This window comes from Diceros bicornis, chromosome 15 (genome assembly GCF_020826845.1).
Source record: "Diceros bicornis minor isolate mBicDic1 chromosome 15, mDicBic1.mat.cur, whole genome shotgun sequence".
Taxonomy (NCBI): domain Eukaryota; kingdom Metazoa; phylum Chordata; class Mammalia; order Perissodactyla; family Rhinocerotidae; genus Diceros; species Diceros bicornis.
The window spans coordinates 23212414-23236905 of NC_080754.1; the positions used below are offsets into that span (position 1 = coordinate 23212414).

Genomic DNA, 24492 nt, shown 5'->3' on the forward strand with positions numbered 1-24492 from the left:
AGCCTGCCTGGACTTCTGACCCACAGAACTGTAAGATAATAGACAGGTGTGACTTTAAGCCACTAAATTGTGGTAATTTTTTAAGCAGCAATTGAAAACTAATACAATCATCCTGTACTAGAAAGTGCTTTTTTTTGCAATGACCAAATCCTGCACTTACAGCAGGTTTTTTACTGACTAATTTGAATACTATTATGTAAGCCCTCCTCTGCCTTTTCCTTTTCTGAATTTGTTTTACTGCTTTCCTTTTCATTGTCCATGGAAATACTATCCAGAAAAGAAATTCCATCCAAAATTAGTTTTTGCATATGAAACAAGATAAGTTACTAGGAGAAAGTTTCTTTGGACAGTACCCAGCCTACAATATTGCCCTTTTACTTAAGAGCAATAAACCTACAAAGATAAATAAAGGGAGAAAATCATCAGTGACTAAAAAATGTCCATGTTCATGCCAATAAATTTGAAAAATCAAAAAGGTACAATACGAATCAAGTCAGATACTCAAATTGTATTCAAATTGTCTTACAAAAACTTACTGTCTCAACTTGGAAAACAATGAAATAAATATGTACACTGAGTCAGAAAATTATTTTAATAGTTACAAAACATCTTTTTTTTTACAGAATCAGTATAAAATAGCAGTTGATTTCTCCATAATTATCACAATTATTTATACTTGAGGTCTTGGCTAAGCGGGGCTGAAATCAACAAAAGGTCTTGGACTGTTGGCTCAGAAATCGTCCTAGGAAGCCCGCCTTGTTGATGTCTGTCATGCTCAGCTCTTATGAGATGACCCGGTCCTTTTTAAAAAAGTATCCTTTTATTCATTCTTTGGAGGCTTGAAGTGAATTCGGCAGCGTTCGTTAAACACCTAAGATATTTCAACAGAAACAAAAGGCACTGAGTTGTCCTGTGTAAATCAGGCTTATAACTAAATTAAATTTGGCACGGTTCAGGATATAACCGTTTTTGTCTCAGGTCAACATATTTAGGAAACAGAGGAGTTTCCTCACGGGTTCAAACTGACTGAACTGGTGTTAAGAGCACGGATGGAGCATCTACCAGGTGTAAGATTTCATATCCACTTACAAGACAATTTTAATAAAATTTAAATTACACAAGGAAAAAATCATCACAAGCTAGCTTATTTAGTAACTAACAAACATCTCAGTTCCATATTCTGGACATATTTTGAACAGTTAGACAAAAATATCTAAAATGCGTTTAAGGGCCAGCCCCGTGGCTTAGCGGTTAAGTGCGCGCGTGGCACTGCTGGCGGCCCGGGTTCTGATCCCGGGCGCGCACCGACGCGTCGTTTCTCTGGCCATGCTGAGGCCGTGTCCCACGTACAGCAACTAGAAGGATGTGCAACTATGATGTACAACTATCTACTGGGGCTTTGGGGGAAAAAAAATAAATAAAATTAAAAAAAAAAAATAAAATGTGTTTAAGAGAATGCTTTTTTTTCTCTTTTTATAACAGTTTTTATTTAGATACCTGTTGTGCTTTTCTAAACAAGTGCCAGATGCCTCTCACAAGTAGGTATACTTGAAGGGAGACCAGTCTTTTGCTAAATTGTGTAAATTTATTTTGTTTATGTTTTGTTCTATTTACCTTGCTTCTAAAAGTCTAAACAAATAACATGTAAATGTTAAAAGAACATTCTATGACTAAGTGTTTGTCAATATGGGACTGTGTTAAAAATTTTGGTACAGCCATTCAATGGAATATAATGCAAGCATAAAAAAGAATAAGGAAGCTCTTTATGTTCTGATTTGAAAAGATTTCAAAGATATATTAAGAGAAAAAAAAAAGTGTGGACAGTACACTTTCATTTGTGTGACAAAGGGGGAAGGAAATATGTGTGTGTGTGTATACACACACATACGTACACACATAAAATCAGAAAAGGTACAAATATCTGAAGGCATATACAATCCTTTCAGAGAGAAGGGAAAGGAGGTGGCTGAAAAAGAGGGAAGAAAGGTAGAATTTTTACTGTATACTCTTTAATATTTAAAAAAGTTTTAATTACGTGTCTAAATATTTTAAGTTTCCAAAAAAAAAATTTATAAAAATCTAAAAGAATTTATTCTCAGAATTTACTCTTCACACTTCATTGAAGTAATGAAAAATCATTTTTAAGGTTAAAAGAAAACAAAACAAAACCTATAGTGACCACTGTGGACTATCATAAAAATAAAAGAAAAATCAACATAGGAAGCTTTTAAAATACTGGTATTATTCAATTTCTTAAGCTGGGTAGTAGATAGATGAATGTTCATTGTATTAATATTCTTTAAATTCTACATGTTACATACTCTTTGGCATGTGTATCTCACAATTAAGAGAAAATACAGAAATTATATAGACTCTTTCTGGCCCTTTCCTCTTATAGCTCATCTCAAGTCAGTTCCCAGCCCTGACATTTCCCTGAAGTTCCCAATGCTCAGACCAGAGGAGGATGCAGTTTGGTGGCCCTGATACACTGGTTGGGATGATATACACGAGTTGGCTGAGCTTCTCCAAATCCTTTTCCTAAATGACTTCCTAACCACTTTAGCTGGCCTAGTGCATTATAGCTACATTTTCTTCTTTTCAAAACAAGTAGGGAACCTCACTTTCTGTGGAGTAGATGGAGCATATTTAAAACTAACATCAAGTCCAAAAATGCTTCGCTCTTCCCATTACAATACATTTACATACATCAACCCCTGCACTGGGTTTTTCAAACCAGATATTCATTGTTCCATTCACCCATCCCCTCCCAAGAGTAAACATTCTCTCTCCAGAGAATATAAATGGACAGATATTGCCAAAATCTTTCAAGCAGCAAACACCTTATCGCATTGGTGGAAAGGGCAGGAATGGGAAATCTTAGCAAGAAGGACAGGATAAAAAAACGTGAGAAAGCAAAGAAAATCAACTTGAATTTTGCAATTTATGCATGGCTCTGCAAGTTGGTACATTCTAGCTTCTGGTTCAGTTAACCTCTCTCTGGGTTCAACCCTATTCCATTGGTTAACTTCAAAGAATAAAATAGAATTTTCAGTTCATTCTTTCAGATTTAATAGATTTTCCCCTTTGGAAATCTTTGAAATTTTAGAGATGGGTACACAGCTATACTTTTCAGAAAACTAAAGTCAGAATTCTGTGATTTCTGACTACATGTGAAGTCCTGGGATCCTGGTCCGCCAATCTAATTCCCAATCAGAACTACGCAGGTGGTAATACGGAGCATGTGAATCTAGGAGCCGTAAAAGGCCCTATTATCAGATACCAGTAGAGCTACGTACAAAAAAAGTTTCATGATCAGATATGTTAGAAAACAAGCAACTGTGAAGGACAGCTAATGATATGAAAACTTATGGAAAGTAACTGGGCTCAGAAAAGCTAATTCTAACAAATAACCTCATTGAACGTTCTGAGTTAACTAGAGTAATACCTCCAAATACCAAATATGCCTATAATTAGTATTAGGAAATATACAGAATGTCTCCAATTCTGTTATCATGACAGGTCATACAATTCTACCATAAGACTATAAAGCTAATTTTTATAAGATGGCTCTATTTGGATGCTAACCATGTCCCCCTCAAAAAGTTAAAATCTTCAGTTGCTTGTAAATGGAGGATCTCTAGTCTTCTTAGGAGCCCTAAGGCACTCCTTACTCCCCCCTTGGTTTCCCTTTGCTAGTTCAGTCCCTCCGAGTTCTCTACAAGAACCAAGATTACTGTATACCTTCCAGCTCCTGTCATTTACCACTTCTTCAACATTCAGTTCTGACTGCATCCATTTCAACTGCAAGAAAGGAAAAAAAACTGAAGTTATGAAAATTTAAATTATAGAACTAAAACCAAACTCTACAATGTTTTCCCAACAATACCAACTGGTGCTCCTGTCTTCTTTGTTAATGGTCCTAGGCTAGATGTTGGAACCTTCTTTGACACAGCCCATTCTCCCCATATGTAATCAATTGTTCAATCTCATAAAGCCATGGTTCTCAAGCTTTACTGCATATTATAATCACCTTGAGAGCTTTAAAAAAAAAAACCTCCAATGCCCAGGTAGTTCACAGAAAAAATACAAATGGCCAATAAACATATTTTTAAAATGCACAGGGCCAGCCCTGTGGCTTAGCGGTTAAGTGTGTGCGCTCCGCTACTGGCGGCCCGGGTTCAGATCCCGGGCATGCACCGACGCACCGCTTCTCCAGCCATGCTGAGGCCGCGTCCCACACACAGCACCTAGAAGGATGTGCAACTATGACATACAACTATCTACTGGGGCTTTGGGGGTAAAAAAGGAGGAGGATTGCCAATAGACGTTAGCTCAGAGCTGGTCTTCCTCAGCAAACAGAGGGGGATTAGCACGGATGTTAGCTCAGGGCTGATCTTCCTCACAAAAATAAATAAATAAATAAATAAAAATAAAATGCACAATCTTACTCATGTATAAAGAAATGCAAATTAAGCCATAATATGACAAAAATTTTTAAAAATGAAGAAGTCTGATAAAACCTAATATCAGTGAGGGTATGGGAAAAGATACACTCATATACATTTTTAGTAGGAGAATAAATTGTTGCAACAACTATGGAGGGCAATTTGGTAAGACGTATCAAAAATGTAAATTCATATGTCCTTGAACTCAATAATTCCAGTTCTAGTTATTGATCCTACAATACAGATCTGCAAAGACAGCACAGAGGAATAAAAAGAAGGACAAAGAGGTGGCAACCTGATTTGGACAAAGAAAAAAGAATCAGGAAGAAAAACAGAGAGAGAGGAAGGAGAATATATAAGGCCTAAGTGATCTAGAAAGGCATGAGTTTTCCACGCCTTTACCACATAGCCAGAGGTCTGAGGCTAAAAATGCTCAAGTCTTTCTAACTTTCTTTATAACTGCCAACCTAATTACTCCAACAGAAAAGCAGCCAATTCCAGATGGCAGGGCCCATCATACTCCTAGTCATCTCTGGTCAGAGAGCTTGAAAGGAAAGAAGCTGGCTAGTTCCAGGAAGAGGGCTTGAAAATATATAGGAAAAATTACGGGGAAAAAAGCATGAACTACAGGTTGAGGCAGCCAAGGAGTTAAAACCAGGATGATTTCCTTAAGCCAAAGTCAAGACCCAGGCCAGGAGGTTTGGGAACAAAATGGCAGAGAAAAAGACAAGATACGGGCAACCATGCTTCGGGGACCCAGGCCAAAGACCCTGACCAATTAGGAGTATAGCTCAGGCGAGAGGTTTGAGAAATGTGCGCCTAACACCAACAAGACTGGAACTTGGTACTGATCCAATGATCCTTGTAAACCCCCTTCCTAGACTCAGAACTGGTGTCAGAGTGTAGGCAGTACTAGGATGGAAACTGTGGAATAAGGGGAAGGACTGCGTTTCTGACGACCGGTGGTGTGCTGCGGAGTAGTAACAAGCATGAAGAAGTCCACCTGCTTACACCAAAGCAACCTCGGTTTCAGATTTTAATCAGCTATATAGACCTGAAATCATTCAAGCTTCCCTGCTCTGTCAAAGCCTGGACTGACTGCAAAGTAACAACTTCAGTCAAAGAACAGTGTCACCACACGCCACTAAGACAGTCTTCATAACTGCTCTCAAATATTTAAGGGATGTCACGCTGAAATGGGTTTAGACTTATCCTATACAGCTTCAGAGAGAAGATTAAGGAGCAGTAATGACATGTTACAGGGAGGCCGATTTTCACAATATGTAAGAAAATCTGTGAACAATTACAACTGTCCATAAAGAAACTGCACTGCCACAGAAGATGGTGAGTTCCCCCACCCCCTTAAGTAGTGGTTAAACAAAAGGTGGAAACCATTGGTTGGGGGATATTGGAAAGAGGATTAATGTAGCAAATATAGAGCCCCAAAGACTCAAAAAGGAAAGGAAAAGAGCTTCTACTTTGTATCAGCCAATATGTTAGCTCTTACATACATTATACAATTTAATCCTCACCAAAAAAAGGAAAAAATAGGACGGACGTTACTAAGTATCAAAGCCATTTTACAAACTAAAAATCAGAAGTTTCAGAGCAATTAATTTACAAGGTTACAAAGCTACCAAGTGGTAAATGGGATTTATTTCCCTAGAGCTGTCTGCCTTTATAATCCATGTTTTTTCGATTCCTGAACGGTGCAGATATTACAGCCAACTTCTAATACAATTTCAGCGCCACCAACAAAATGCTACCTCTGAGAAAATGGTTTTTGAGGCTCTGGGTCTTAAACAGGTAAACTTCCTCTCAAAGGCCACTACTAGGTGACAGCAGTTATACAGTTTTCCAGCAAAGAATGTGCTTTTTCTGAGTTAAGGATTCAGGTAAAGCAGTAGTGACTTTTAGACTCGCATCTCTGTATACAAATATGTTCACTAAAGTAATCAGAATTTGAGCCTTAGTCACAACTTACGAAAACACTGACTGAATCTAGCGTCAGAAGAGATGGGTTAAAGTCCCGGTTCTGCCTCTTACTGGCTTGTGACTTTGGGACGCCAGTTAGTATCTCCAAGTCTCAGTTTCCTCCTCTAGAAAATGAAGAGGCAGAGCTGGAACATCTCTAAGAGCTGTCTTGTTCTGATTCCATAATCTTCACAGCAAACTTGACAATAAAAAAAAAATTCAAGTTTCCTTATTTGCTTAAGTACTATTATAGTTACCCTCTAGTCCTATACAACACCAGGCTAGAAAGCTCCCTCTCATAACTCAGCGACTGGTTTCTAAAACCCCTCCCTGCATCGGTCACCCTGGTGATTTTCTCTGGGCCCTAAAGGCAGAGGGCAGAACTGAGGGCAGACCAAATTGTGTGACACGATCACTCCCAAACACTCAGCGGTTTCTGAACTTTGCTCTCCACCTAACAAGAGTCACTCTATTCTTTGTTTGACTTAATTTGCAAATAGTGATTTTTCAGTTTCTGATTTAACAGCCCTGCCCTGCAGTTTCCTTTGTTAATACCTTCAAGAGTCTGTTAAAATACAACATCCATAAATAACTAGATTTTAACTGGCTTTATACAAATTATCTATAAGGCTTCACAAATATTGAGAGTGGGGTAAGATGACCACTATAGCCTAAGCTCACTGTCTGAGGAATCCACCTCGGCCTGATGAACAAGCAGCTATGGAATACAGGACTAAAGCAGTCATCATGAACAAAGAGAGCAGCGAAGACAATGGATGAATCCTGAATCTAGTCAGACACACTGGCCCCGTGGGATGACTGAGAAAGGGCACACACTCACCTGTGTGCAGGTATAAGAACAAAGGCTTGAGACAGATGATAAGGTCCCCTTTCCAAGTTCGGCTACATCTACTAAACAAAGGGTAAACTTCACAACTATTCAGTATGAAAATGATTCCATCCCAAAGTGGATCTGCAGTCACCTGACACGCAAGGATCAGTAAGACACTTATTGTGCCAGGTTAAAATATAGACATGATTTTGATAACTGTACAGCGGTCATGTAAGAAAAAGCCCTGTTCTTAAGAAATAACCAACATACGTAGGGGTAAAGGGAAACAATGTGTCCAACATACTCTCAAAAAGCTTCAGGAAAAAAAAGTGTATGTGGGGTGATGGGGAGACAAGGAAAGAGGGAGGGAAGGACAGAGGCAGAAGGGAGGGTGGAGAGAATGAACTGTAAAGAAGGTGGAGCAAAATGTAAACAACTGAGAATATAGGTAAAGGGTACATGGGAGTTCCGTTGTACTATTCTTGCAACTTTTCTGTAAGTGTGAAATTATATCAAAATTAAAAGTTATCCCTTAAGTTCCCCCTTCAAAAAAAAACCAGCAATACATTCCACATAATAAAATATGGTATACATTTCAACTGTTTTCTTGACATGTCACATTTAAGGGCTATAAAGAAACAGTTCTGCTTCATTAACTAGACTCTGCATCTACATTAGAGCTGATATGGGGAAAATAAGGCTTCCTCTGACATATCACTCATTGGACACTTGCTGTTTTCTTAAAAACGAAAACTGCAGGGATGGAAGATGAAGTGGAAATAAAGGAGTGCCTAAAAAGAGTCAAAGACCCATAGCAACTTCTCCACAGTAGGGAAATAAATTATGATGAGGTTCTAGTCTATCCGGTTATATTTAAATAGTATTATATTTTTATGGCTGAGGAGGGTAATATTCTTAAGTTAAACATCTGTATTACATTTCAGCAGATTTCTACAGATGAAACCAGAGGTAAATATTTTCAAAATGTAAATATATTAAAAAAATGTTTCTTCTCAAGCCTCAAAACACAGATACAGATGTGATTTCCCTAGATTTTCTGATGTGGTGTTGGTCTGTATTAATCTTTTTATCGTTAACAGTAGAATATATAAAGGAATGCAAATAAAATATGATTACATGCTTCTTTTAGCTAAAGCTGCTACCCTGCCTATGTTCATGAAATGCACATTAATTTACCAATTAAAATCTAAATGTAATAAAATAAAGCCCACTAACTGAAGTATTAATCTCCCGGTCATTTTTTTTAGGTAGTGACCATATCTTACTCTAAATTCTTCTTATTAAAAACTGCCTTTATTTTGAAGGCTAAGTTCGGAAAAACTCTGCCTCACATATGTAAGTCTTGTTCAACTTACCTTTGTTTGTTCTTTTCTAAGTTGCTTTAATAACGTTAAATCATCCAAATTCTTTTCTCTCTCTTCTCGGAGGTGTTTTACTACTGATGAAGTCTGAGCTATACAATTTTTTATGACTCTGTCCCTACTGGCATGAGCCTCCATCAACTAAAACAAAAGGAATGAAAAGAGAAAAATCACACCAATTTATCACGTTAGCGTTTTTAAAAAATCCTTATTTTTAGACTACAGAAATACTCTCTAAACAATTTTTAAAAATTGAATCTATTGAAGAGAAGATTGTGCTGAATCAGCTAAATCACCTAAAACAGATCAAAGGAAGCACCTCTAATGGGAGAAGGTATGAGGTCGGGGTCGTCTTCTTCCTTGATCTGCTCCCAGGGCTTCCCACTCCTCCTCCTGCATCCCTAGCCCTGGGCTTTTCATTTCAGTCTCCTTTTCCCTGCAACCCCCGCTCTCCCCATGATTCCACCCATGTGTTCCTCCACCCTCGCCCACCCTCACACAGCTTCTGGGTCACTTTCTATTGGTATTCCTCCTCTCTTTTTTTGTCCTTTCAGCCTCATGTTGTCATTAAGTGCAAGAAATCACTAGGTAAGTGTACCTAGGTACACTAGGTAAGTGTAACCAGAGAAGCTCTTAGTTACAATAAAGAAAAACAAAGAATGTTGCATTTACCTATGTCTGACAGAGCCCTTTTCAAGATTTTAAAGTTTAAGTATTAATAAGGAAAAATTGTGTATGAAGTACAGATTATTGGGTCCATCAATTATGTTGATCTGACAGAGCAATTCTCTACTAACCTTCATCTTAATGTAACAGATCCAATACAACAGTTCACATCTATTTCCTCCTTCATTCACAAAATGTGATGCTCATGTTTCAAACACACTCCCATGATCATAGCCAAATTTTGATGACACCCCAAAAATTTGGGGAAGAGGAAAAGCAAAACACTAAAATAATATGTAATTGCCATTATAATTAATGGTACATAAATAACAGTGGTTCAGCTCCAACTAAACTTTAAGTATTAACTTGCTCCGTGTAATCATGATATGACATGATTGACATGTCATAGCATTCCTTCTTCCCTCAGAAGAGAGAAGAGCCTAACTCTATGCTAGTGATAGTCATAATAGGGATAACCTAACCATTATATATATATATATATATATATATATATATATATATATTTATATAAAATACAGGAGTAACTTAACCACCTTTAAGCATTCTTCATAAGTTATTTGAAATACATCTCTTAAACGATCATATCAGGACCCTATGGTTGAGAAATGCTGGTTTAATATATGCCAAGAAAGAATAAACCCTTGCCCTTCTAGAGTGCAATACTAAAAGTGCATTAATTATAAATCATACCCATGTGAAGAGAAGGAAATTAAACTGCCTAATAGACATTAACCCCACCTATAGTAAATTTCTATAATACGCTAATTTTTTTCATCGTAACATTTAGGATTCACAAGGACAGCCTCAAGGCCCATATTTCATTGGCTAATATGCTGCTTCTGTTACTCCTTCAGGTGTGATTACAGCAAATTAAAGGAGCCATTGAGAGTAGGGAACTACTATTCCCAAAATAGAGTATGAAAAGAAACATCCTCAGAGTTAAGAAGCTCTCCCTGTAGCTGTGTGAGACTGGTTAAATAATTAAGATTTCCAGGCTTTAGTTTCCTCTTTTGCTCAATCATGGATTATGAGTAAATAATCACTAATATCCTTTCTACTTCTAAAATTTAGGGGCAACATGATCAATACACTGCTCAGATGTCAGATGTTATTTAATCACTTTGATATTTTATCTAACCCCTCAGCAACTGGTGAAATAGCATGAGTACCAACTGGAAGTCCATCACAATGTTCTCATTTTTCTATCTGCATTTTAAAATCAAATTCAAATTGCACACATTTTATTAAAATGTTCAGTATTTTCCTTTCAGTCTCTCTCACCACAAAGTTTCTTTCCTTGGTTGGGCTTTCCTCTGCTATGCCCCTCTTGAACTTGGCCCCTTTCCTGTGGATACGCTTCCAGCTACAGACTACCCTCCCACCCTCACCTGCTTACTTTTCCTTCAGATCAGCCCCACTGTGAACCACTCCCACGTGGACAGAAATTCCTGGGTAAATCATCTTTTACTCTGCATTATCAACTACTTTAGTCTGGTTATCATGACCATCCTTCAGTAAAATTCAGAATTAAGAGCCATATGCAAGAGGCATATGTGTGGACTCCTGTACATGTATGTCAAAGAAATGAGGACGCTTGATAACTAGTAATAGACTGTGTGACATGAGCCTATCGGAGAAAAATATAGGACTAAATGGTCACATGAGAATTGTTTCTGATATATATAAAGAGCTTATCAAAGGAACTGAGGTAAAATTTATTAAGAAACTCAGTAAGGTAAAAGGCCTTTGGTTAGAGGAGAAAAATCCTGAACAATAACCATATCATAACTATACTTTTTTCGATTTGGGGTAAGCAATTATGAAATGAAAGCATTTGGGTGGGGCAGGAGAATGATTCAAAACTAGTCTAAAGGGGCTATACCTAGGACTTTCTAGTTTTATTTTATCTTACCAGAACTCTGAAAACTTCTTTTAGTCTAAAATTTTCACTTACTACCTTTTAATCATTATTTTAAAACAATGCTTTTTGACTTTAAGGAAAATATAATGCCAACAGTTTTCCTGATTATAGTTTTTTGTTGTTTTTCTTTCTAGAACAAATGTTGATGCTAAAGTAATTCTAAATTAAATTCTAATTTCCCAAATATCATTTGTTTTAGAACCCTGACAATGACCCTTGGTTTAACTATCATTAAAAACAAAACAAAAATTAATAAGTTTTTGTCATGGCATTTTTTGTGTTTTAAATCTTCCTCCAGAACTTCCAACAAAAAGATGAAAGGGAAAGCATACCATTTAAACATATATTTCAAAAGTTCATTATATCAAAGAGATACCTTTTAAAATTACCCTAAATCAATCACTATGACACCAATAATAGTATTGCATTTGCAATGTACTGTTTCAAGTTCATAGACTTTTTATTGTTCAGTATTGATTTTCATGTTTATCTTGAGAATAAACAATGTAGAGCTAGAAAAATTTCATAGATTGAAGGGAATATGCTCTAATAAGGGGATCTCATTGAAATATTATTTTATTTTTATTAAGAGTATACTTTTAAGATCTAGACTTTCTAAAATAAGTGCTTCATAATAACTTTGTTGATCATCTCCTATAACAAGTATTATCATTAGAGAATGCAAATATTCCTTCATCAGGGACTCAAGTAAGTCAAGGTGACCATAAGCAACTTGGATGTTTCATAGAGTTTCACTTCTTAACTGAGACAATATTTAAGGGAATTCAGTGGTACTCATTTGCATGGGCACTCTGCTGTAGGCCTGATCCTTGGCTCAAAGCTACTGGGTCAACAATCCTTTACATGACATTCGTGTTACTGGATTCCTCTAGGATACAGACAGAAAAAAAACCGAACACATATACAAGAATATCCAAAATAGAAAGGTTCCAAATGAACTATGCAAGGTTACCCTGGTTCAACAAAGGGATAAGAAATACTACTACTACTACTACTAACAACAACAACAACAATAATAGAAGCAGTAAGCATTCATATGTAAAATATTTAGTACAGTAAGCACTTTATATTAACTCATTTAATCCTCTAACAACTCTATGAACTAGGTACTATTATGATACTGTTTTACAAATAAGGAAGCTGAGGCAGAGGTTATGTAACATGTTCAAGGTCACCCAGCTAGAAGTAGCAGAGGTAGGATTCAGGATCTAGATCTGGAATTCATGTCGTTTATCACTGCACTACAAACCTCTAGGTTAATAAAAAGGTTATAAATGGAAACAACTGAATATATTATAGAGATTGTATGGGTAGTTGGGGGGAAAATCACTAGAATGATCATAAATTTCTAGTTCTTTAGACAGAGCTACCCAAAAAAACTCAGTGAACTGTCAAACAATCTCATAATAAATTAGGACTTGGACCCAGGCTCCCTACTTCCAATACTGGATTCTACTCATTAAAGCCCACAACCTTGCAATTTTCTCGAGCCACAAGAATTATCTGATCACTCAATAAAATAACGTACTTTCATATAAAAGCAGAACAAAAATATCAGCAGTTAATGCTCTGAATTTAATTGATATGAATAAGCTTATCCAAAACTGATTTTATTTTCATAATTGAGAAATGGACTTTAGGTTTTAAGTAATACCTTCTTTACAAAACTATGAATCCGAATAGTAATCTTGTGGTAAAGCCTAAAAAAACCAAATACCATTTCAACATTAGCTTCATTAATGAAAAGATATAAGTAAACTATAAAAAATACTTAGCTAACTCATTATTTCCTTTTGCTTTTGGAAATTAAAAGAGAAATAAAGGAATCTTTAAGAAGCAATGAAAAAATATATACTTGAGAAACCAAAGCCTCAGGAAAGGCTTTCTTCTCTCCCAACCACCAAATGCTTCTATTCCCCTTCCTGATGAATGAGAGAAGAAAGAATATAGAGAAAGTGTGTAAGGTTTTACTTCTTCCTTACATGAGCTGTCTGGCTCCTTAGGATTGATTCATTCAAAGCCCTTGCTCTTGTTTCCCTGTTTTACTTGACTGTTTCATTTCTCCTTCCTTCCTTGGTGTATAAGGAAGTTATAAGGAAGCTTTAGTTAAAGCCTGCCCATGAGGGAGCCAATAAATGACTGCTCTCATTCCTTAGAACCATCTCTTCACATGTGTGCATAAGATCACACATTTTCTTTAGTTTGTAGAAATCAGATCAAAATTTATACACACCCTCAGGTGTGGGCAAGAAAACATAAAGATGTCATTCTTTTATCCACAGTTTAATTATACTTCAATTGATCTCTTATTTTGCCTGCAAAAAAAGGCATAAAGGAAGCACAAAAGAAAGACTCAAAAGATACACTTACAGACTCATAAAGTTGTTTACAGGTTTGGCTGGCATCAATTTTCCCTGCAAAGGAAGCTGTTGGAACCGTAGTGTTTAATTCATGTACTATTCTGTCATCAATCGTCCTCATCACCTTGAGTAATTCCTATATATATTTAAAATAAAAGAATAATAACCTGAATGGAAAGTTAAGTGATAAAAAAGAAGCATTTAAACAAAAAAATAAAGCTCTTGGATATTTTACAACCTTGTAAGTCAGGAGTGAGGAAACCATGCCAAATATAGTACAACCACAAGAAAATCTTTACTACAAGAACGATAGCAGGCTATGTAATAGGCACCAACTCTGATTCCTTTGCTCAACTGTTAAGGGTATTTATTCATTTTTAAACCCTACTTGCTGGCACAGTGCTTAGCAAATAGTGTATACTCTTTCCATCTTCAGCATACAGCCAATAAAGGGTTCTACCGAACTGGATTATCTCAAATTGTCCAAAACAATCCGGTATAACTGTTTGCTCTATTCCTTTGTCTATCATTCTAAAATGTGGCGCTAGATAGAAAACTTCTGGAAAGATATATAAGAAACTATCAGTAGTGCAAAAATTAATCTATATCCTTTTCGGATTTTTGTTTTTTTAGTTTTTTACTATAATTGTGTATTATTTTTGTAACAAAAATAAGTAAGACAAAGCATGTACCTAGAGAAGGAATCAAATCTCTTCATGGCTTTCTTGTTCATAGAACAAGTAGAAATTAGCTTTACCTTTTTAGTAACCCTAGCTCACATTTTCCAAGGATCTCTTTCCCCTGAAAAAGGTTCCAACTCTTAAAAAACCAACCAGGGCCAGCCCCATGGCTTGGCGGTTAAGTGCGCGCACTCCGCTGCTGGCGGCCTGGGTTCGGATCCCGGGCACGCACCCACGCACCGCTTCCCCAGCCATGCTGAGGCCGCGTCCCACATACAGCAACTAGAAGGCTGTGCAACTATGACATACAACTATCTACTGGGGCTTTGGGGGAAAAAGATAAATAAATAAAAAATTAAAAAAAAAAAAACCAACCAAAAGAAAAACAATACCAAAAGGGCAGGGGACTTAGGAAGACTCTGGTGAGTGTACCTACACAGCATAGTCTCTTCTCATTAGAATTTGAAGATCTGAAACTTCTTTTCACTTGTCACTAGACAAAGGCTGGGCATCAGCTACATCCTGTCTCCAGATAACAAACTCTAGAAAAGGTTTCTAGCAGTATACCCTTCTCTTTCGTTTTTGTCTCTTAAGTTCTTTCCCCTCTCTCACCCCACAAAACAAAACAAAATATGATCACTGAAAAATCATAAAGAAAATAGAAGTATATAATACTAGGGATATACTTATTGAAACATCCAATAAGTTAACATTCAATAGTAATGTGTACTAAAGGCAACTTTGCTTGATCTTCTACCTCCCTCAACATACCATTCTATTGCTTCCCTTTGCCAAACTTAAATCCATGACTGAAACCATCTCCTTAATTCTTTCTTCATCCATTTATTAAAATAAAAACTTTCATTATGATTAAAGTATACACAATCATTTTAGAAAGATTAGAAAAAATTTTTAAAGAATATAAAAATCATCCATAGCTAACCATTATTAATATTATAAGATGTCCCTTTAGTTTTTTCTATACATAACTATGAATATTTTTATAAATTGAGGTACTATATAACATTTTAAAGTCCTGCTTTATGACATTATACCATGAGCATTTTGTCCTTGTTATGAAAACAATTTTAATAGTTGCATAAATATTCCATCTTGTTATTTGACCACTTCTCCAATAATGAACATTTAGGTGTTTCCAACTGTAATAACCATTTAGGCCATTCAGTCTAAGTTTGCAGTCTAGATTCTGTTCCTATCAGTCTATTAATCTTTAACTAGTAATTTACTAGCCCTTTCTAGATTCCAATCCAGAAGTAAAACTTGTAGAAGGCTCATAATTTAGAATAATAAAACACAGGCAAACTTCAGGTCTGAAACCAACTTCACTATCCTATCCCCTTTTTGTATCTTTCTATTTTTGTCAATAGTATCATCATTCTCTGTAAACTGGAACTCTTAGGGGATAATCTCAACATATTTAGCACTTTAAAGTAACAACCACTTTAAATAATGTTTTACATACAGTGGAGGATATATAATGTCAGTAAGCGACAAATTCCAAACAAATGGTGGCAGCACTATTTAGAGAGTCAAAATAGGTAAGTAGCAGGCAGGCACCTTCCTTGCCAATTTTACCTCCTACAACTTGCCTATTTAAAAAAAAAAAAAAAAAGCCTTCTTTAAAATCTCTCTTCTTTTCCCATATCTAAATCAAACTGATCTTTTGAGGCCAAGGTTTAAGTTATACCTTTTAGAAAAGCTTTCCTTGGCTGAGAGTCCTCAGCGATCTTTCTTTAAACATTTGCAGCAGGTGGGGAGAGTATCACAGAGTTCATTCATTTATTAACTCACTCTTCATTTAAAAACATTTACTAATGTCTACTTTAGTCAATAAAACAGAAAAGGTCCTTGCTCTTATGGAGTAAAATTCTCATAGGGGGAGACAGACAATAAACAAGTGTCCCAATAAACAAGATAATTTCAGTACTGAAAAGTACTACAAAAACGAAACCAAACTGAGGTAACGGGATGAAGAGGGACTAGATGAGGCTGAGAGGCTAATACTTTAGATAGGGAGCTCAAGAAAAGCCTCTCTGAGAACGCAGTATTTGAGCTGAGACCTGAATGAGCCAACTAAAAGAAAATGTCGGGGAATAAGTCAAAAATTATGAGGCAAGAACAAGCTTTGGGGTGTTTGAAGAACTAAAAGAAGGCAAGTGGGCTGGGAGTGAATAAGGGGAAAATGTGGTATTAGGTGAGGTCAGAGTAGACCAGAAAATGGAGGACAATAGAGACCATGGAAACAATTAAGTATTCTGTTCTAAAGACAACAGGGTTTTAGGCAAGGGAATGATATAACATGATTAACTTTTTAAAAGATAACTTCGGCTGCTATGTGGAGAATGGATTATAGAGAGGAGAATGGAAACAGGGTGACCATTTAGCAGACTCCTATGGTGGTCTAGGCAAGAGATAAAGACAGTTTGATTAAGAGGTAGCAGAATTAGGGAGAGGGAGTTGGATTCAGGATACATTTTGAAGATAGAGCTGATAGGGCTTGCTGATGAATTGGTGGCGGGGGATGAGAAAACAAATAGGATGATGTTTAGGTTTGAGGCCTGACCAAGTGAATGGATGGTAGTGCCATTAAATGAAGGCGGGGAGAGACTGGGGGAAGAGAAGATTTGGAAGGAGTGGGAAAATCACGAGTTCTTTTCTGACTCACAGCATATTTGATGATACTTAAAATTATTGTTAACTGCATGTGATACTGGTAATGTGTTTAAAATCACTGTCTTTTAGAGATAGACTGAAATATTTCAGCAGTCAGAAGAAAAAAGGTTTCAAGAAGGAGGAAGCGGGCTGGCACCATGACACAGTGGTTAAGTGCGCACGCTCCGCTGTTGGCGGCCCCGGTTTGGATCCCTGGCGCGCACTGATGTACCGCTTGTCAGGCCATGCCGTGGCGGTGTCCCATATAAAGTGGAGGAAGATGGGCACGGATGCCAGGGCCAGACTTCTCCAGCAAAAAAAAAAAAAAAACGAAGATTGGCATGGATGTTAGCTTAGGGCTGATCTTCCTTACAAAAAAAAAAAGGGAGGAGGAAACAGTCAACTGTGTTGAACGTGACTAGGAAGTCAAGAAAGATGTGGACAGAAATTAACTTTTAGATTTAGCAGGATGGAAATCATGGGAGATCTTGACAAGAGCCATTCAAAGAGAGTGTTTAATGGACTGAAATGTTAATGTGGCTTAAGCACAGAGAATAAAAGAAAACATGGTGTAAGATGAGGCCCACCACTATAGGTAACGTTATAGGATTTTAGTCTTTTTCCTAAGAGCAATAGAGAACCAATGAAGTGTTTAAGTATGATGGGGTTACATGATGAGATTTGTATTCTGCAATGATCGCTTAAATTAAAGTTTAGGTATTAGAGTGTGGAAAACGGATTAGAGAGGAACCACAGTAGATGCAAAGGGATCAGTAAGGAGATTGATGCAGCAATCCCGGTGAAAAATTATGTAGTCTAACATTCCGTAGAGTTTTTATTTACTCTGAACTTTAACCAGTTTTGAGTTTGATCATTAGCTATACAGCCAAATTCCATTCCAAAAAAACAATATGGACATACTGTTAAGTTCCTTATACAGCAGTGGGAATTTATCTGCATTTATCTTCATTACCTAGGTAATGAATCAATCAATGTCAGTCTTACAAACAGAACCTACAAATGTGGACTTTCAAATATATCAGTTCTTCTCTGTGTGCTGGAGAATCATCAATATATAATCTAAAGCTTGGCTTTTAATATGGGAGACACTAGCCATATGAAATTATTTTAATTAAAATTAAATATAATTTAAAATTTAGTTTCTCAGTTGTACTAGCCACATTTCAAATGCTCAAGAGCCACACGTTGCTAGTGGCTACCACACTGGACAGCACAAATTTCCACCATCACAGAAAGTTCTATTGGACAAGTGTTGAATTTGAAAAAACATAATGACAATCTCTAAATTGATAATGTACTTGTTCAGGGATTGCTGAGAACTATAAGCTATTCTTAAATGTCACAGAAAAGATACTAGAAAAGCTAAAAAAAAAAGGGGAAGAGGGGAATAAGATTCAGGAAGGAATTTCTTTCACAATTGCAAAGGCAGAAGGAAAAGAACTATAAACCACCTCACTAGGCACACATTTCTTTATAGCAGAAAAAGTGCCAGAGCTCTTAAGGCAACTCCAAGAGGGTCTAGAGAAAAGCTTGGGCAGCCCTCATGGATTGAGAGCAAATGAAGGTTAACACAGGCACAAAAGTGCTGCCATTAAATCATGTGTATTATTCATAAGGAATTGCTGACTACCTATCTGATGCCTAGCTCCAATGGCATACCCTCTCTCTCTCACAAATTCACCAAGAAAATATACAGAAGATGCCTCTGAGCAGATATCATACACAATGAACAGCAACACAAGTCCACAGAGATAATACAGAAATACACATAGTTCAGCGGCTCTCTGAAGACTACATCTTCATATAGGATCTGGAACCCTAATCAGCTTCTAAATGACAAAGCATAGCAAAAGATAACTCTCCCAATTTTGTAGTGCCTCCAGCTTCTCCTATCTTTCATCCTCCTCAAAACAAGAAGAGATTGTGATATATCATGAATCTCTAATTTTAGCTGACCCTTTAAAATTATTCAAGCACTTATCCTGGAATTGCATTTTGTTTTATCTGTAATTGTGGGGTGAAAATCTCATCCTCTTGGAAGGCAATTTCGGTAGTGAAGGAGTGCCCATATTTAGTAGTAGTGAGGAGTAGAGAAAACTTTCTATTGCCCCTACCATTAACCTATACTCCATTCCTAAAGTTAATCCTCAGAAAAATTCCTTTTACTATTTTTGGCAGTTTTTAGGGTATTTGTGGGGTTGGTAAAAGGTCTACTACACGACAGTAAAAGAAAAATGTACTCCAAAGAATAATCTGGAATTTCCTAACCTCTCCTCTCCTCGCCCTCTGCCTAAAGGTACTCAGAAGTAAATCTCATTCATGTGGTGCTCTTTTCAGACAGACCTGGTTCCTCAAATCCCCTTTTTATACCAATGCTCACACTGTGCTCCCCCCAAGCCAGAAACACAGACTTGCCTGCAACTGCCCGAGTCCTCTGACACTCAACACCTCCAGGCACAGAACAGAGAGCAGCTGGGCATGTTGTAAAAGGAACCATCATTGATGCTAGAAAATAGTCTATTTAGTCTGTACCTAATTACCATACAACTCAAAATCAATTGTGTATAAATGAATAAATATTCCTAATAGAAATACCAAGACTTAAACATTCTGGGAAGGAAAACTTAGTTGATTTTGTTCAGGTGATAGATGAACTGGGTCTCAGGATCAGGAAGAAGGGATTTCAAGATGGCAACAAGTGAAAAAAAGCAAAGAAATGACAAAACATGATGTGTTCAGGGGAAAGTAGGCCTGTGTGCTGGAAGCAGAGTTCAAATGTATCTTGGAGGTGGTGAGGGTTGAGAAGAGAGAAACACGTATGAATAAGGGCAGTGGTAAGAGATAAAACTAGGGAGAGGCACTTTGGGATTGGATTTTAAAAGGTCCTGCATGCCATGTTAAGCAGTTTAGACCTGGTCATATAAGCCTGAAGTTACATGCATGGTTCAGATTCTAAAATTTAGAACATAACAGTATGAAGCCACAGTATTATGGAGATCAGATTGAAGGGGGCATATATTAGAGAAAGGAATGACTGAAGATAAGGAGAGCTATTGCAAAGCTAGTTGCAAAAATGATAGGGCATGTACAAAGACCATGGCACTAGTGATGAATCTTCCTAAAGCATCTCTGATCATTTCACCCCCTCTGCTCAAAAATGACTCCCCAATCTCACACTTGGCACTCAAGGCCTTCCATAATCTGGTTCCAATCTTTTGTATAATTCCAATGCACCTCTGTGTAAATCCTGAATTTCAGCAATACTGATTTGCTATTTCCCCAATACGTAAAATTTTCTGCCTATATACTGTTCCTTCTACCTAGAATTCCGCTGGTCCTGTCCACCTAAGGCCCAACTTAATTACCATCTCTTGATTTATTTCTCTCTGAATTATTGTTGTATTCATATTCTCAATATCTTCTACATGTTTTATATCCCTGCTTACATTGAGTTTCTTGTTTTATATCCCATCCACTGGGTCTCTCGAAGTGCCTGGTACCTGGCAGGTACCTGTTATGGACTAAACTGTGTGCCCCCCCAAATTCATATGTTGAAGCCCTAACCCCCAATGTGACCATATTTGGCGACAGGGCCTTTAGGAAGGTAATTAAGGTTAAATGAGGTCATAAGAGTGGGGCCCTAATCTCATAGAACTGGTGTACTTACAAGAGGAAGAGACACAGGGGTCTCTCTCCCTCTGTGTGCACAAAGAGGCCATATGAGGATACAGCAATGAGACAGCAATCTGCAAGCCAGGAGGAGAGGCATAACAAGACCAACCCAGACAGGACCTTGATCTTGGGACTCTGAGCCTTTACAACTGTGAAAAAATTAATTTCTGTTGTTTAAGCCACCCAGTCTGTGGTATTTTTTACGGCAGCCCTAGCAGACTAATACAATATCCAATAAATTCTTGCTGAGTAAATCATTCTAGACTCTTCGTTTTATACATTCTTTTCTTTTTTATTTTATTTTGGACATAGGGCATTTTCTCTGGCATGCTAAATCCAACTTTTATAATGGAAAAATAAGAATTGCAAAAATTTTAAAACACTTTAAAAACTCTTAAAACTAAAACATGCATCTAAACGGAAAAAAATCAGAACAATAGTTGCAAGAGGGGCCAAAGAGGACGGATATATGGGCAAGGATTAACTGGGAAGAGGCATGAGGAAGCTTTTGGAAGTGATGGTGTTATTCTCTATGTTGATGGAGGTTTGCACTACAGGAGTACGTAAATGTCAAAACTCACTGAGCTTCAGATTTGCGCATTTCACTGAATGCAAATTTTATAGAAAGAAAGTAAATAAATATTGAACTCTAGTTAATGATATGTCAAATATGACATATTTAGGGATGAAGTATATGGATGTTTGTGACTTACTTTGAAATGCATCAAAAAAATAAGTAAAAAGGTGGCTAGATCAGGAGACGGGTATGTGATAAATAGTCATGGGCTGCATAAGGACATTTCAGTCAACGACAGACCACACATACAACGGTGGTCCCATAAGATTAGTACCATATAGGTGTGTAGTACGCTATACCACCCAGGTTTGTGTAAGTACACTCTGTGATGTTCGCACAATGACGAAATCGCCTAATGATGCATTTCTTAGACCCTTTCCTATCCTATGAATTCACTGAGACATGATGATATAGCAAATCACTGATTGTAGAATCTAGATGGTGGATACGAGTGTTCATTGTAAAATCCTTTCAACTTTTCTGTAGTTTTGAACATTTTCACAATAAAATTCTGAAAAATGTACCTAAATCTTTAAAATAAAAAATACATGCTTTCGTTTCTCTTCCACAGTATTCACTGCAGTGCTTTTCACATTTAGGGTACTTATAAACAAAATGTAATGGTTTCATAGCCTTAAAAAAATATAAACATTGATTAATTATTTGTGAGTATGCCAATTAATCACAGTTTATAATTTTATCAAATTCATCTAAACCTAAATGTTTACAGCGCCTTCGCTTAAGTTCTTATGTGCTTCTGAGGCAGAGGGGCAAATATTCTCATGCTCATTTGCAATGAGGTTAAATGATATGCCAAGGCCAGTTCTGGAAAACCAGATCTTCTGACTTTTAACCCAGGATATTTGCCATTATAAACCACACATTTGGAAAAGTCCTAGAGAAACTATCTAAAAACTTCCCCCAGGTTTCATTAATAAGACTCATTTTATGATCTTTTTATTTACATTATCTCTGTGAATGGAACGGTTCTGCAAGACAGTCTAGCTTTTGCCCCACTTACATCTTATTGGACCCTCCAAAAGAAAAATCTAAGTGTTCTTTAAGCACTGATGGATGTTTCAACAGCTAAAACAGATCTTTCGCAATTTGGTTTTAGAGGTTCAAATAATTACAGAGATGGAAGCAGTTTTAAATGTTACTTAACAGATTCAAAAGTTAATTCCTGAAGGGGTTAAGTGATTAGCTCTCAAAGCTGTTAATGGCAGAAGGAGTACTAGAACCCAGAACATATAACTCCCTAACCAGGGCTCTTTCTGATTAACCTTAAGGCTATCATTGCTCAATTATCTGAGCTCATTAACACAAGTTAAATCATAGTACTAATGTGACAAGACCAAGGCCACAAATGGGCCAGTTAATCTTAAATATTCCATATACTTTAGAATCCAAGCCTTTTTTCTATCTTAAGATTTTTACAACTATTTGTATTTGTTGGCACTTTGATCACATTTGAAGTCGGCTGCTGTTGTGCTATCTATCATCTGAGGAGCAGGTGAAGTGGTGAAGAGGGTTGGAAACGATGATAGAAAGACCGAACAAAAACTTCTTTGGCCAAATGATGTTTGTCAAATAATTCAGTTTGTTGAGGTTATCTTCAAGAATATCACTCCCTACAAAACGGCTCAAAGCAGAAAGCTTACTACAGAGAGGTCAATGTTATGTGAAATAATTTTTCAATGTCTTTAGCTAAAATAACATTTGTAAGGTCATGATTTTTTAACTCTTTACGCAGCAGCACATTTATGCCTACATTGGAACAGATACCTTTCACAGCAACTTGGTCAAAATTCGGACCCCTGTTATTTAATTCCTAGGCTTAATAAGTAGCCCTATGCCTCTGGTGATTGAATACATAAAAGATACAGCCTTTTTCTTAAATGTTACCTTTTCTCGAATGGCTAGGAAGGCAGTAGCACCATGTCAGGTACTAGAATTAATCGACCCCCCAAGACTCCAAACGTTCTGCCCCATCAAAATAGTAAAACCTGTACCAAGTTTTTTGGTTTGTTTCATCAAATAGATAAGCTCTCCTTCACTTTCTTCTCTCCTATAAATGCTCAACTTAAAGGACGGGAATGGCTGAGGCTAGGAGCTGAGTTTGCGGATGGCTAAAAGGTTGTTACAATCCCTACCCACCGGGCCCGACTTCGGCTTTCCACCGCGGAACCACCCAGAGTTTCCCGGTGCAGTTGCTGACGGCCTGGGCGGCGCAGGAAAAACCATGACCCCCACCGAGCACCCTAGCTCCTTAAGGCCAAGCCCGCGCCCCCATGACCTCCAATGGCTCGAAAAAGGAGCCTTGAATTGCCCGCTTCTCCAACAACTGGTCTGCACTCCCTCCCAGGCCAAAGCAAGAACAGGGTCCGGGGACAAAAGCAGGGATATGCCTGTAACATGAGGAAAACCGCATCACCTGGAACTCGGCGAACTCCTCACAATTCACACCGCCACTGGGCGCCGCCATATTGGACAAACGCGAGGCCCCCGCCGCAAGCCAATCACCGCGGAGCAAAGGTGTCCATGACGCCGCCTGACAAAAAAATAATTCCCAAGGGAATCCGCGCGAAAGCTAAGCACAGGGTTTGTCTTTTCCGTGATCCTCATCCGCGTCGAAGCCTGTATCCCTGCTATCCCTCTTTTTACTCTTATCCCTTTAACGTATTCTCCTGCAACTGGCCCAAGTGCATGGATCGAAGAATGTCAGAATTGGAAGGGATCTTTCTACTCCAATCCCATTTTCTTACAAAAAGGGAAACAATTTTGTGGTTGCACCAACCAGGTCGTTCCAGGAGGAAATCTACAGTAGATTTTTACCTCTCGTCCCTAGAGCAGAGGGGCGTTTGTTCGTTAAGAATTTGGGACCACTAAGAAATATAAAAAGACATTTCTGGCAAAGTGGGGTAAGGGTTGAATAAGTTGTTTAGGTGTGGAAATATTAAAATGTTTAGTTTTATTTAAAAAATAGGCAAATAGCGAACAAAATAGGAAGCATACATGTGAATTTCTCAAGTAGCTTGATACTCCCAAATCCAATAAGAGATGGGGGCCACTGGTCACTAGGAGCCCAATTACGTGTTTTTGATAAAGGCAAGTAGTCACTGAAAATACTAGCAAAAGTGTATTGAAATAACTGGTTTATGTAGGCAGTGTGACTTCGGGGTCTACAGTTCACAAAAGTTCTACATTGAGCACATTACTTTTCTTCTATTTTAAACGGGTACTTCTT

General features: G+C 37.4%; 1 protein-coding gene across 1 annotated transcript; it reads right to left on the reverse strand.

Annotated features, from left to right (window-relative positions):
- Positions 1-573: 573 nt before the first annotated feature.
- Positions 574-23761, reverse strand: MIX23 (mitochondrial matrix import factor 23). Its single transcript, XM_058555900.1, has 5 exons — positions 23680-23761; positions 13633-13758; positions 8628-8774; positions 3742-3801; positions 574-871 (listed from the first exon to the last, which is right to left on the reverse strand). Exons 1-5 carry the CDS (start codon positions 23728-23730, stop codon positions 821-823), a joined length of 435 nt encoding a protein of 144 aa, XP_058411883.1. The 5' UTR covers positions 23731-23761; the 3' UTR covers positions 574-820.
- Between the last annotated feature and the right edge of the window lie 731 nt (positions 23762-24492).